Source organism: Amblyomma americanum, chromosome 11, assembly GCF_052857255.1.
Source record: "Amblyomma americanum isolate KBUSLIRL-KWMA chromosome 11, ASM5285725v1, whole genome shotgun sequence".
Classification (NCBI taxonomy): Eukaryota; Metazoa; Arthropoda; class Arachnida; order Ixodida; family Ixodidae; genus Amblyomma; species Amblyomma americanum.
In genome coordinates, this window is record NC_135507.1 from 12,625,880 (window position 1) to 12,641,988 (window position 16,109).

At 45.3% G+C, this 16,109-nt stretch overlaps 1 protein-coding gene across 1 annotated transcript; it reads left to right on the forward strand.

The window, feature by feature from the left end:
- The first annotated feature begins 43 nt into the window (after nt 1-43).
- LOC144110914 (uncharacterized) lies at nt 44-9,774 on the forward strand. Its single transcript, XM_077643982.1, has 5 exons — nt 44-2,344; nt 3,098-3,302; nt 4,193-4,356; nt 6,223-6,711; nt 9,763-9,774. The coding sequence occupies exons 2-5, from the start codon at nt 3,110-3,112 to the stop codon at nt 9,772-9,774; spliced, it is 858 nt and encodes a 285-aa protein (XP_077500108.1). The 5' UTR covers nt 44-2,344; nt 3,098-3,109.
- Nucleotides 9,775-16,109: the final 6,335 nt, after the last annotated feature.

The window sequence follows — 16,109 nt, forward strand, 5'->3', positions numbered from 1 at the left end:
ACTAATTTCTTCTAGTTTAGTGGCAAAATTGTCCGTATTTCTGGGATTTCTGCTGGCGTAGCTCCGCAGAGAACGTCCTCCCATCGACTAAGCCCCGAACATTAGAATAATGCTATAAAATTGTTGTGTGTCATTAACGCTACTTGTTTCATTGGAACACTAATGGTTTTGTTCTTATAAAACACTTGATGTTCATTTTTTTGTTTAACTCATGAGTTTCATCGCTATTTGACTTGACACATAGCCGTTGCAAAATAGGCCCTTTATTTGAACCGAATTCCACAGCATTTCTTTTTTGTCAATAGCTCACCGAAGTAATGTTCTAGTTTCGCTTGATGGACACCTACGTGCTTCTTTTAGACAGCTAAAAATACAGTACCAATCAACAAGGGCATTTTGCTTCTATGAGCAAAGTTGGCTGAAGGGGGATGTGTTGGTTGCAAAAAAACGAAAAAAGTTTTCTTCTATTGTTTCGAGCTTTGGGCACGGGAATAGAGCGTGGTTTAGTGTGAGCTCAAATCCACATATTTCACATAGGAGTTGATCGTCTTTTCTTCTTGAGAAGTTGTGTGTAAAGAGAATGTGTCCTATGCGAAGACAGTATGCTACACGCAGTAGAAAGTGCATTATAATTATTTTGCATAAAACGTACTCACACGTTAATCTATTTACTAATGTGTGGCAGTTCTTCAGATAAGAATGAAAACTAAACATTTTGACAGATACGTCTGTCTGGTTGGGTTTGAAGACTTATGACAAACTCTACGCATCTCCAACCGAATCAAATCAATGTTTTTGGTTGGGAATGTGTGGAGTGTATCACAAGTTTAGTGAGGATTCACTGCCGCTTCAGTTAACTTAAAGGCGGAATAAAGGCGAAAATTGTGTTCATGTTTTGTTTCGGTCAAGCGTTATTACACTGGTATTAGTCATTTTTATAGCGTCGCTACAAATAAGCTTGGGAATTACGTTTTCTTAACCGTAATTAAGCATTTCAACAACAGATATACAACTTTCGTTGCAGTGTCGAAGGAACCCTGCCACGCCACAGCCACAAATTATGAGGCTACGCAAGATTAATGAACACCTTCAAGGAGCGTGGGGTAATGAGGGCGACACGCACAACACAACACAACTAATACATGCAACATGCGGGTGGGCATGGTCTCAAGCTTGTACAGCGGCTCGTGAAGGGTGTCATGCGTGAGAGCTGTGGACCTGTACCATGCCCACTGTTCTAATCAAACTCGAATGGCATGGTCTCAAGCTCGTATAGGCGCTTGTGAAGGGTGTCATGCGTGAGTGTGGTGGTGGGTAATAGGTAAAGTTTTTTTAGTGACTGTATTGAGCTGAGCATGCAATCTATGACCAGCATCATGTCAGATACTAAACTGAAAAATTATGGTAGTTGAAATACGTAATTACTGCATAGACAGCAGGAAATAAATGCGACGCAGAGCTAGGAAATAGTGTTTTTTTATGTTTATGATTTGAACGTTGTTTTAACATGAGAATTTTCAATGTTCTTTTATATGCGTGATTTTAATAGTCATATAACGTTTTGGAGCACATAATCGGCATAATACAATAAATGAAATTTATATAGCGCACTTTTCGATCTATGTATTTTTATTTTCTGCACTGCCCCATCCCCTTTCTAGTGCGAAAGCCCTGAGGGTGAAATAAATGAAATGAAATGTATATTGTTTAGTGCATGACGTTAAGGTAATATTTACATCACAGCGTACAATGTTATTTGTTAATTTAAACGAGATGCACATTCATAAAGAAAACTGCTTCGTCCCAGACGATTTCTTGAAGCATAAAATCTGAGAAAAATCAAACTGAAATAATCTATCGCACAGAGAAATCAAATTCTTTAGGCGAATAGACGCACTAGTGGCAGTTCACCGACATTTGCGCCCGTGGTGTTCATTTCTGCTCTTTGTGTTTTCGTCTTCTGCTGAAATGCAGTGCATTTCAAGACTATGAACCAACAAGTCCACAAGGCCACACTACTGGCGTTTGAAATTGTAGCGAGTCCATATGCACACTCAAGGCGACACTTCCATACCGTCCTGAACGCATGGCGAAAACTTTCCAAGATGCATAGTGCACTCGTTAGACAATAACCCCGGGACAGCCCAAAATTCCCTGTTTGTGCAGTAGAAACAAAAGTCCAAGTTTGCCCAGCAGATAGTGACGACGCCTTAGTCGACCCTAGCGATCGAAGGACGCATGCTTGGGAAATCGCAAGACAGCCGATAAGGAGTTAAGACAGTACCATCGAGCCAACACTGGAGACAGTGCTTGCTGCTACTTCGGGAAGCGGCTACGTGCGCGGGTAAGTCACGTCTTCTATGACTTACAAGTAACCGCCGAATCGTCAGGGTTTATGTAATTAGACGTACGGTAATGGGTAGTGCGTGCAATGTGCAGACCTGAGAAATAGTGTCCCGTAATTAGAGTGTCGGAGAAAACACCACGGAATGAAAAGAGTAAAGTAGACTGGCTAAGAGTCGAAATGAGACTAAGAATTGGATGAAGGGAGGAGGTTACATCTGCTGAAACAGCGTTGTCGTGGTGGAAAACTAACAGTAATAATTTAAAGTCAGAGGGAGAAGCTATCGTCGTGCTATGAATTGGTCATGATATTTGTGATAATGAAAAATAAGGTGAACGTCGCTGCAACGTGACAGGGAAGGTCAGTAAATCATACTATTTCGAAATGAAGGTTAGAACAACGCGACATTTCTAATGACGAAGTAGCTACCGTGGTCGTTTGCACTCGGATGTGAAAATTGTTGAAAGCTTTTTTCAAGCGACCATTCATCGAGTATCTGGACTCACTTCCTTATGCGCTCTGTTATCGACTGCCGCTGCACAATAGTGTATTGAACCTTCATTAGCATTACACTGTAACTTTTTTAAAGAGGGATTACGACGACGCTCTTATCATGGAGGGACAACCAATACTACGTCTTAACAAGTGGGGTGACATTTCGTTGAACATACTCGGAGACACCTATGAAATCAAGCGATGATCATCGGTACCACTCTGCGCAATTATCGGAGGGTTATTCTCATTTCCCGGCAGAGTGCAGGAGCTATGCCTGCCAACACGAAGCTAGTCTTCCTCGTAGCCTTGGCTACCTGCAGACCCTCGGAGGCGACAGGATGGGACGCCAGGCTGCGCTCAAGCGTCAGCCTTTCTACGAGTCGTCTTCCACCTGTGTCAACTGAGAGTCCCAAGGCCGGAGGGAAAACTGTTCCAAGCTGCCCACCACCACCTAGAACTGACAGTGAGTACCCGTAATTGTGTCTACAGAGAATGTCATGTGGCGTCTTTACGTGTCCCAGAGACACCTAGGTGCAGGACGCAGGCAGACCGGCAGGACATTTATATTGAGTCAAGCAGAAAGTAGTTAGGTCCAACATCGTTATGGTTACTCTACGCTTGCCTGTCACTGCAAATAATCACCGCTTTTTCATTGAAAGAAAGGATGAACTTCTAGCAGACCTGCCGCATGAACGAGACTCCGTTCAACTAACGGCGAATTTCGCTGGGTTATATAGAGCTCTGGCCTTTCTTGCCTCATTGAGGATGCGCGTTCCAATGTTCGATCCTTAAGTAGGATACAACTTTAAAAAACCAGCATTTGTTGACACTGGGCCACGGTCCACGGCGTCCTGTATTTTTCCGCTGACCAATCACAACAGTAAACAAGATCGGCCTTTTAATGTTTGACTATATTAAACAAGCCATACATTATCATTCAGACATTTCAATTATTTTATTGTGATTAGCTCCTTCGTTATGCAACAAGAAAAGTTGTAACTACAGGCTCCCTTTTTTTTTTTGTCGTGAAGGAGTTCACTGCTGCGGTCCTGAATGTGGGCGGAGCTTAACTGGAAAGTTAAGTTGTATTCGACTATAGTCGAATTGGCCTTTTTCGCAGGTCGTTTCGGCGCGCTATTTTATGAGCCGTAGAGAAGAGTCGGATTTCACTGAACCTTCAAGGTTGCGGTGACATCATTTCTGGGATGGCCAGGGCAGGATATAATGTGTTGTGTCCGAAACTTTACCACGTGAAAAAGCCTTTCAAGCATCAATATGAGGTTTTGTGTGTACCTAACTCTACCTGAAACGACCGCCGACCGTCTGATTGCCTGCCGTCCTCAAAACACGCAGAATGGAGCTTCATGGGAGACGCATCACTGCTGACCCAGCTGGCCTTTTGGTTCGGCGCGACGGGCATTCTGCTCACTCTATGTTTCATACTCGGCTACTTCTGCTGCTGCTCGTGCGGCCACGCGAATAACAGGAGACGGCAGGAAGATGACTCACTTTCAATGGCAAGTGGCCTTTTCTTTGCAATGACATCCTATACTCGGATACAACTCAAGAACGCAGCAGCTTCCCCCCTCAAAGCACCCCCTTCCAGCCAATGGCGTCGGCCGATTCTCATGGCCCACCGTGCTTGCGTGACAATGCAGCGAGCGGCGCCGCAATGGAGAGAGGGGTCTATCTTCTACCATAGAGGGTAGGGATTATCCCACTTCACCTACCACTCTCTGCTTTGTCACACTACCAGGTCCATGAGAATAGGCCTACGCCATTGGCTGGAAGGGTATCCCTTGACGGGGAAAATCTGCTGCGTCCTTAAGTTGTATCTGAGTATAGTATAAATCAAGCGGAATAAATGGGCTTGGGCACGGCATGTGAGGCGAAGGCGAGATAACCTGTGGTCCTTAAGAGTAAGAGACTCGGTTCGAAGAGAAGTTTAGCGTAGCAGGGGGCGGCAGAAAGTTTGGTGAGCGGATGAAATAAAGAAGTTTGCGGGGATACGGTGGCCGTAGCTGGTAAAGGACAGGGTTAACTGGAGAGAAATGGGAGAGGCCTTTGTCCTGCAGTGGGCGTAGTCAGGCTGATGATCGCGATGACGATGAACCTTCGAATTCTTTACACGCTACTGTCAACACATATGCCTTGACAAGTGACGCGCCCTGGCGGACTGACATGTAATCAGAGAGAGCATACTTTGCTATGACGCAAATTACGATATCAATTTTTAAGATATTACGAGGAATTCTGCAAGCGTTTCTAGTACTTTTTTCTGATACCGCATGCAGCATGGCTTTGAAGCTTAAAAATAGCACGTTGACGTCATACGTGACGCAAGAAAGTGGCGAACATAGCAAGGGGGGGGGGGGGGGGGCTGCACAAGAGAACATGATAGGCCGCTAGGCTTGACGGCACAAGCTGGGAGTTGTCCCAAATTTCTGGTAACAATCTAGCACTGTAATATCAAAGAAGCCCGAAATTTACAATTTCAATTTTTCGTTGAAAATCGCATAAAACATGCCCAAGCGACAACCTGCGGTTGAATCCTGCAGCTATCGTTGAGCGCAACCACGTGACCACATCTCGTAAAATTATTTCTTGTCTGTCGTTAAGTAGAGCGTTTTTTTGTCAGAATCTTTCGTTATAGTTTTGTTGTGGTACTTTCTCGTCAGTGCGTCTTTAGATGACAGGCAGCGCTTCCTTTGTATCTCGCCTTAAGTGCTTTGAACTAGACTGCGGCACAGTGTTCTACATTTCTTGTTTGAAAAGGTATAAACCACAATCTACGAGATAACCACTTTTGTCGACGAGGCTTAAACTTGTCTGTCTAGCAGCTTTTGGCGTAAAAACTGAATATATAAAATTACCTCATTACTGTCTGATGGCTGGGACAATATTAGCGTTTAGTTTATTACTTCTGCCGGCGTGCAGTCGCTATCGCACTGGCTAATCATGGTTTTCGTTCGCTGACTGGTTGAGAGAGGTCGCATGACCTCGTAGCATCATCACAGCCTGACCACCGGTTTGTGAGCAACCCATGGTTTCGAGATAGGAATCTAAGTAAAGAATTGAAATTAAAAAAAAAGTGCTACATGCCAAAGTCGGTACCATCACAGTATATAGTATACACATAACGGATACCTGCCACTGCATGTGGTAGACCGATTATGTCGGTTTGCGGACCGAAAATTGCAAACTAATGTCACAGCACACAGAAGTTGCAACAGTAGCGTCGGCTAATCAGAAATGTATTGCTGTCGCATTGTACTGCTGAAGCGACTGAGGAGTCTCCAAAGTTCTTTTTTCTTTTTAAATAATTCGTATTCTATCCATGTGGCGCCTTTGATTTCATGCATTCGCTATACTGTACGTCCTAGCTCAGGGCACCGCTGCTACCGCCACAGCCTTCCAGAGACCAGGACCAACGTGAGCGCCGCAGCTCGGTGCGACCCCTGGTGCTGTCCACACAAACCCGTAGCGGTCGAGGACTGTCATCTACCTCGATCACGTACGCCACCGTCTACCCGCGGACCTTGCCGACCGGGCCTTCGCAAGACCGTCCTGGCACAGGCAACGGCGCTGGCAGCCGAAGTGATGCGGCACGGGGCACTCAGTCCCCTGGCATGTTCCAAGTCCTACCGCCAACCCTGGAGTCTCATAACTCCGGGGTCCAGGACTACGGGTACCAAGACCAGATGCTGCACTCATACTACTCTGGCTTGCCGACGTACAGCTCCATCGCCCGGAACGTCCCTATCGTCAACAGGGAGACCCAAGCAGCGACTGCCCGCACACCGAGGCGACGGGCGCACCAAGGTCCCCGCCACCACCTTACCAGTACGACCACTGACAGAATTGTTGTCAGAGTACGCAAAAAAAACAACAAAGACATGCTATTCAACCGCCCTTGTAGTTGGGTTAGTTGGTCCATTATTACAAAGAATATTACCTCTTGTCGACGGTGCCAGGAAATGCAGGCAGTGCGAAACAAATGTGGACAGTATGCTTCACAAGGCATTCGCTAGCGGTCTCGTATAGAAACAAGGCTACACTGCACGCCCTGGACGTTTAGACTAGGTAGAAGCAGATATAAGGGACAATACAATTATGACAGGCACTTTGTGTTGCAAAAACGCATTCTACGTATATTTGAGAGCTATAAAGAAAGAGTAAGTGAGCTTTGAACACACCCACTTTTCTTATAATATGTTCAACCGGCCAACAAGCTATATTACTTCAAAGTGACGCATTTAATTTACAGAAAAAAGCTTTACACTAGACATAATATAATATATCCAAAATATATATTTTAGCCAGTGCACATGGAACAGTAAGGGTCACAAATATTTAGAGAAAATCGAACCATGCTTATCAGGTAATAGAGTTACTTAATAATCATGAATGCCACATCGATCTACCGCTACCGTTCAAGCCTTTCAATTGGAATATAATTTTTTTTTGATGACCACTTGACATATTTTATGTATATAGCGCGATCATACGAGCCTATCAGGCTTCATATTAATTTTCCGGGGTTTCTGTCATGATTTTGTCAGCTTTGAGCTATTTGCACATCCAAATAGATAAAGATCCTTTTTTCTCACCTCTAGTTTGTCGCATACCTCATTACGTGTTTGCCTTACCGTTTAATTTGTATCAATCCCTTGCGTGTACTGTGTTTTCAATGTGTTCCTTACATTTTATATCGTGTTTATATCTTATAGCTTATGAATACTGTTATATGTTTATAGTTTATATCTTATGAATACTGTTACCAGTATTCCCTGTCACTATATTTCAAAGCTGTACCCGCTGTCATCATCAAGCGGGAGACAAGACCTTGTCTGGCTTCAGGTCTTTTGCCTTGTCTTCCACATTTATTTGAAAGAAAATAAACTGAACTAGACTGAACTTAACGCAAGCATTTTTAACAGAGGTTGAACGCTATATTAGTTGAACGAGTAGCGGGAGCGGTCGTAAAGATCAAACGTAGCCACAGATGGGCAGCTAGGGTAGGTCATTTGCGGTGGGTCATTTGCTATCGATTCCACGTGAGGGCAATAAAGCGATAAGACTGAGATATCCTTAGTGGAGCCAAGTGCAATACAACCTATAGTTACCAGTGCTCTACCCTTACAAGGTAGTACACCACCCTGTAACAAGACAGCAGTCGTACGAGACCTAACACAGAAAAAAAGTCCGACTAAAGCACACGGATTCCACTTGCAGCGGGCTAGCTTTAGGAACAAAGTTTGAAATTAACGTTTTTTGTAGGGTCCAAAAAGTATAAGTGACCTTATGTCTTAATGACCTCATTCTGGTTACGCACTTCAAAAATGGTGTGGAGGAACACCCAGATTTGTTTTTAGGTACTCAATTTACTGAGATTATCGGAGCGCTATTCAAACCGCACAAATCACCAGACACAAAGCTGTAAGCAAAGTAACCAGAGGTAGCCTCCGGAAACGCAGCAATGCGAAATTTGTCTATTAAACTTGACAAGTATTCGGAAGCGTGGGAGCTGTGTAAATAGGTTTACTGAGATTACAACTGTTTTATCAGCTATTTTCAGAACGTATGCTTCAATCTAGTGAATATGGACGCGGCCGAACGAACCCCTTCTCTTCAGTAGCTCTCAAAAAGGTGAGTCAATGCGAGCACATTTTAAGTTGGTGGTGTAAACAAAAAAAAAGTGAGCCGATTAGTGTGCATGTTAAGAAACGGTAAAGCCCTTTTAAGCACTTATTACTAGTACTTATCGGTACTTGAACCAGTACAACGAACAACACAGGCACATATATGGGCAAAGAAGGGGCTCTTCTTTCCCCACTGTGCTCCAAAAATGTCATACTTTTCTATTTTTTGACTTCCCAGCCTACAGCGATACGGTTTCAACGCAGGAAAATATATTAAGGCGAAAGCCTTATTTGCCCCATCAGTCTGCCGGAAGTATCCGTTCGCAGGTTGCGTCCGCCTCACCTGTCAATCAAATGACGTCATCAAAACTAAAATCAAATACAAATAAAGGGAATGAAAAGCAAAAACATTCAAAAAGGATGAAAATTAAAATAGAGAAAAAATTTAAAAATAAAAACATAAGCACAAAAAAAATTAAAATACAATGTGTACTGTCGCTGTGGAAAAAAAACCGCCGCTCTAGAATGTTCCGTGCTTTCGCATTGCTGCGCGTAAACAGAATTAAGTGCCATCAGAAATTTTTCAATTATGTTTTAAGATCTAAATTATCATACACGGAAGAGTTTCGAAAAGATCGTAATACAATTTTCGCTCCGCATATCACAGGGTAATACTATCTTGTACACCCACAGTCAAAAGTTTATGGAATGTAACATTACCGAAAAAATTTTGTCATCATATTTCCATGCATCATGGAGGAAACATACAGCCTTCGAGGGGCTTCTTATCTGTAGACATACTAGAATGCATGCAGTATTGAGGCGTTGTGGGCACTGACGCGTCATAGGCCGTTCTTTACGGATTTACGCAATCTTTGCTGAGACAAGAAGTTCAGATTACGTTTGAACGCTCTCATAAGTAGAGTGAAGCTTTCACAAGCATGCTTGTGAGCTCTCATAAGCTAGGTGCTTCTTTTTTCACGAGTTCGGGACGATTAAGTGCCGACTCGCTAACAAGCACGCCGCAGCGAGTGTGGCTCGACTTGATCCAGTAGGCAGGCCTGTGCACTTTCCTGTCTTTCTTTCTCTCAGCAGCAGCAGCAGCAGCATACTATCACATACAAGCACATACGTAATGATACTTCCTTCGACAGCCGCGCGAAATAGAACCTTCATATTCTTCAGGGCATGTAACAGCCCACACGGTGCATGCTATATCCCCGACTAGTCCCACCGCCGCGGACCTTATCGCCTGGTTTTCTGGAAATTCTCATATCTCAGCCTCCCCCATAGTTGTCTATACTTTCATCCAGTTTTTTTTTCAGCAGATCAGTTCATACATTCAGCTAGTGTGCGTGCTCAACTATTTATTCACCTGAACTTCCGAAACACGCTGGCAATACCCACCGATAACAAATGGTAGCCTGTTCACCTACGTATTTATATGGACATATTGTCACGGTCAATGAAACGCGAAGAAAATGCAGTAAGAATCGAAAACAAAGATACAAATACAATGATCTCAGGGGAGGAAATATCAGCCAGCTCCATTAACACTTCTACGCCGCGGTTTTTGTGCCACAGACATAAATACCAATTGCGCTAGTATTCAGTCTCCCTCTGAAAAAAAAAATTCTCTTGTTTTTATGTCCCTGTTGCTTTGTGTTGCTCAAGTATCGTTTCACGCTGACAATTCAAAACTTGTAGGGGCTCCCTCTTGTGCGTGGATAGCATTTGCACGTCTGCTTTCACCGTACATTGTAAACACGAATACGCCTAGGGGAGTAAAAACTGAGTAGGCTGCCCTCTATCGCACGCCCATTTATAAAAGGGTGGACCCTTGAGGCCAGCCTACACCCTTTTTTCTCCTTTTGGTTTAGAGTGTACAAAGGCCGGCCTTGCTTCCCAAAGCGAAGACTACAACAAGCACTCTTGTTATTTCGATGGACGTCGATAACGCATAGGAAGATTGGAGGCATCAACGCCTTGCCGGCAAGCATAACGGTGCCCTCGGAAATGTCTGCACAGATAACGAGTGCACGAGGCTCTCTGTGTAGTAGCAGTTGAAGCTGACAATGAGTGTTGTGCTTCACAGTGCGATAAGCTGCGCGACACTGCAGTTGTGTTTTGTGTAAGCAGCGACCGTGTCCACAAAGAAAAGTGGACAACTGATAGCGATTATAATTCACACAGGGGCAAGTACTGCAGGGCCGCACGTGGAGTGTCTCGAAATATTTGCATACGCTGCAACACAATCGCGAAAACAAGTGTAGGTGAAAACATGAATCGAATCTCAAAAAGGCAAGACAAAGCCCGGAAATGCTCAAAGAAGGCCTCGGTGGTTTAAAAGCAACGCACACCTCGAGTTGGGTGGAAGGTCACTGTTGACTGCTATAGCCGCGTTTACATGAATGCGACAGAATACGGCTAGAGCTGATTTTTCAAGAGAAAGAAAGGGTTGTGATAAAAAACGAAGTGACTCGTTCTTTGCTCGCTTCCTCAATTTTCGCCCTTTCCTTCAATAACTGGATACGAGTCGACTTTTCTCACATTCATGTAAGCTTTGCTAAATGTGAGTGAATACTTGATCTTCCTTGAGCAGCTATGGATATGAAGATCGCCAACAGCCACTGAAACCAAGAAGCGTATAGGGGAATGTTTATTGTTTTTTCCATTCGTGGTGTTAATCAATGGGAGCCTAATAGTGTAATTATTTATTGCTTACAGAATATGATTAGAAAACAAAATAAAAAGCAACCACACACAGCCGATGGGATCGCAGCCCCCGAATTCCGATTTTCGCATCTGGATCTAACCGAGGATCTAAACGGCGGAGTGTTTGTGCCAGGAGTGCGCGCTCACGCTGAAACCGAGGGCAGTTGCAAAGAAAGTGTTCTATAGTTTCGTCGCACCCACAGATATCACACGTAGGAGAGTCTGCCTTTGCGATTAAGTGGGGGTAAGCATTTGTGAACGTCACTCCCAGCCACAGGCGACACAACAGCGTAGCATCGCAGCGGGAGAGGCTGGACGGAGGACTGAGTTGGAGTAAGGGGTCTAGGCGGTGCAGACGGCATGTGGAGTTGCCAGGAGAAGACCATGACGCTAAAATCTCTCTTCGGCCAAGCATTCGCAGATGTCTTGCTGAGTCGGCTCTTGTCAACGCTATCTGGACAACGTTGGCACTGCCGTTAGCCGCCCGAGCTGCAGCGTCAGCTGCGTCGTTTCCGACAATGCCAGAGTGTCCCGGTATCCACTGAAAAAAGATGACATGACCCTCTTCCTGCGTCTGCTGTTGGAGATGTCTTAATTCGGCTACGAGTTGATCGTGGTCGCAATGGTGTAAAAAGAATTACGACATTGTAGGGCTGCTTTTTAGTCGCAGAACACAGCCCATTTGTGGGGTGTTTGTGCACCGATGTACTGCACAGTCGCACGAAGAGCGGCCAATTCTGACCAAGTGCAGGTTGTCCGATGCGAAGTTTGCTGGATAATACTGGTCTGTCTCGCAGGAATGACCACAGCGTAGGTTGAACCTGTACCTGAGACCAAACCATCTGTATACACATGAGTGCGGTCACAATATGCGGCGTGGAGTAGGTAGAGTGTCAACTGTTTAATGTTCCATAATGCGATACAGCGCGAATAAAGACGGGGACGAAGCGAGTCTTTATTCGCGCTGTATCGCATTATGGAAAATTACCAACTAGCCCGATCTGCCACTCTTGCAACTGTTTAATGGCCGGTGTCGATAACTTCGACTTTTTCGTTTTTCCTGGAATCTGGCTGCACCGTGCGAAAATACATGCGGTTTTGAAAGCACGCATGCAAAAAACCTCTCCCGTGCATGTAACTAGCCTAAATTGCCCAATTTTAGATTAGTTTATGGGGGTTTAATGTCCCAAAGCGACTCAGGCTATGAGAGACGCCGTAGTGAAGGGCTCCGGAAATTTCGACCACCTGGGGTTCTTTAACGTGCATTGACATCGCACAGCACACGCGCCTCTAGAATTTCTCCTCCATCGAAATTCGACCGCCGCGGCCGGGATCGAACCCGCGTCTTTCGGGCCAGCAGCCGAGCGCCATAACCACTTAGCTACCGCGGCGGCTGCCTAAATAGCCAAATTTTGTCGAGCCACAGCGGCAAGGGTAATCGCGTTTTTGAAATTCTTAAAACTGGTATGGGAGGGCTCCGGAATAATTTCGACCACCTGGGGATCTTTAACGTGCACTGACATCGCAGAGCACACGGGCGCCTTAGTGTTTTTCCTCCATAAAAACGCAGCCGCCACGGTCGGGTTCGAACCCGGGAACTCCGGATCAGTTGTCGAGCGCCCTAACCGCGGTGGCTCAGTGGTTACGGCGCTCGACTACTGATCCGGAGTTCCCGGGTTCGAACCCGACCGCGGCGGCTGCGTTTTTATGGAGGAAAAACGCTAAGGCGCCCGTGTGCTGTGCGATGTCAGTGCACGTTAAAGATCCCCAGGTGGTCGAAATTATTCCGGAGCCCTCCACTACGCCACCTCTCTCTTCCTTTCTTCTTTCACTCCCTCATTTACCCTTCCCTTACGGCGCGGTTCAGGTGTCCAACGATATATGAGACAGATACTGCGCCAATTCCTTTCCCCCAAAAAACCAATTATTATTATTATCATTATTACTAACGGCCAGCCACAGAACTGTAATTGCAACCAGGCGCCTAACTCTAATCGTTAAAGAGTTAATTATTAGAAACTAGTTAAACATATTACTAGCAAAAGTCATTCGCCGGTTTTCTGATCGTACAAAAAATTTTTTATACAGTTTATATACGGTCCATAGACTTCTGTCTGCAGTCTATAGGCGCTCTGTAGATAAACCATAGAGAACAGTCTACAGACAATACAAATACTATAGACAGTCTACAGACAATCTATCAATCAATCAATCAATTTTATTTCCTTAAAGACCCCTTTTTAGGGGCATTACATAAGGGGTGGGTACAACGTTTTATGTGACAGCAAATAATCATACGTTATGATGATAAATAGCTTTGGGCTCTACGCGCGAAGTTCGCGGGACAGGTTATTGCTGCAATGTCAGCGGGAAGGCCATTCCAGTCCGCGGCGGTGCGAGAAAAAAAATGAAGCTGCGAAGGTGACGGTGCGTGCACATGAACGGCTGATCTGTAGTTGATGGAGAGTGCGGTGAGATACGCGTGCCGGAAGGACCATGTAGGGCGCAGTTCGTAGATGGCTGGAAAAAAACTTGTGGAATAATAAAAGACTGGCTGTGCGGCGGTGCAGCTCGAGTGGCTGAATGCCTGAAAGCGATTTCAGATATGTAACACTTGTGCTATAATGGTATGCAGAATGAATAAATCTAACGGCGCGGTTTTGCAAAAGTTCTAATGCGTTGGTCAGATAAGCTATATGTGGGTGCCAAATGGCTGAAGCGTATTCTAATAGGCGCATACAATTTTAGTAGACTTTTGTCTATAGACAGTCAATAGAGTATGAATAGACAAAAAGAGACCTATAATAAGGGAATAGCGTCTATAAGAAGTCTATAGACGATTTTTGTAAGAGTGGTTTGCGCCAAACCTCAATATCATAAATATAATATATAATTGGTTTTTGGGGAAAGGAAATGGCGCAGTATGTCTCATATATCGTTGCGCACCTGAACCGCGCCGTAAGGGAGGGAATAAAGGAGGGAGTTAAAGAAGAAAGAAAGGGAGAGGTGCCATATTGGAGGGCTCCGGAATAATTTCGACCACCTGGGGATCTTTAACGCGCACTTACATCGCACAGCACACGGACGCCTTAGCATTTTGCCTCCATAAAAACGCAGCCGCCGCGGTAGGGTTCGAGCCCGGGAACTCCGAATCAATAGCCGAGCGCGCTAACCACTGAGCCACCGCGGCGGGTCAGTATCATGCCGCAAAAGCCATATTTTCACCTCAAAAATCCTATTTTTGAAAATCACTTAAATATTCCCTGCAACACCCGGTATATGCCATCATCTCAATTACTGCTCATGCCGCAAAAGCCATATTTTCACCTCAACAATCCTATTTTTGAAAATCACTTAAATATTCCCTGCAACACCCGGTATATGCCATCATCTCAATTACTGCTAAAAGACCAGGCGACAGGCTTGGTTGTGCAATGGAGCCTTCCATAGGGCAAGAAAAAACTAGTGCGCGACGCCGGAGCACAGTGTGGGAAGGACAATCCTAGTGCTATTGCTGTGGGCGGCAAGCAACTTGGCGGCGCGTTGGATTAAAGAGCCTCACATCCACTCCCAAAGCACCAAACGTCCGGAAAGGTCGGGACAAGCGTCTTGTGTAGGCATGATACGGCACGGAAAAAAGAATTGACAGGGACTTCTAATTACATTATGTGTTCACAGTGCGATAGCTTTAGAGGTTGTTGATGCCTTTCATCGAGTTTTTTTGTGATTCGTGCATAGTGGTGTTTGCGTACCCCTACACGTTTGTCTGCACATAACAAGACATCCCTCCGGGTCATCTTACAGGTGGTTAGACCTTTCCACACAGGTGTCTCGAGGTGACGATACAGACGTATAGTGGTCACTTCCTGCCTGGTAACGTCACTTCCCTGCGGCCCATAGAAATTATCCGGTCCGGTGGTGTCACTTTCCTGTAAACAGTGGGCAATTAACCAGTCCCGTGAAGTCCCTTTCCTCCACCCAACAGAAATTATCTCATCGGGGGCGTCACTTCCTTCCGGCCAATGGAAATCACTCGGTCTGGTGAGGTCGATTCCCTCCAGCCAACGGGCGTATTTTACCGACGACATCGTTTTCCCCGATGAGGATAAGAATGCTGTCGCATTATTAATTGCTACTTAACTCCCGAATATCTCGGACCGGTATTGTCCTCGTCACTTCGCCGACTCCACTGATGGAAATTTTCATACCTAACTCTCCCACCTGTTGTTATCTGTTTCTCTGGTTTGGTTTATTGGTTTGGTTTATGGGCGTTTAACGACCCAAAGCGACTCCGGCTATGAGGGACGCCGCAGTGAAGGGCTCTGGAAATTTCGACCACCTGGGGTTCATAAACTGAACGGGCCTCTAGGATTTTGCCTTCATCGAAAATCTACCGCCGCGGTCGGGATCGAACCCGCGTCTTTCGGGCCAGCAGCCGAGCGCCATAACCAATGAGCCGCCGCGGTGGCCTATCTATTTTACTCCTGATTTCAATTTCAAATACGTGTTCAAAGATTTCGGTAATGCGCATGCTGAACTATTGTCCTGTCTACGCATCAGACACGTTGTTGCTAATCCACCTGATGGCTGGAAGTTCGCTTGCATGTGTCTTTTTATGCATGCACAAAACATACAGGCATTCCTGTTTTGCGTGTGGCTATAGCTTTACGTCCGCTTTCAACGAACAAAGGCTGGCCTTGCGTACGAAAGGGTCCATTCTAACGAGCACGCTTGTTATTCTGAGGGGCATCGATAATGCATAGGAAGAACAGAATCATCAACACGCTGCTGGGAAGCATAACAGACTACCGCGCCTCCCAGTGCTTTCCAGCTGAGTGAGAGCACGTGTGCGGTCGTGAAAGGAACAATAGCGCTCAGTAAAAAAAGAAAAGCTGTCCACTGATTGCGATAAG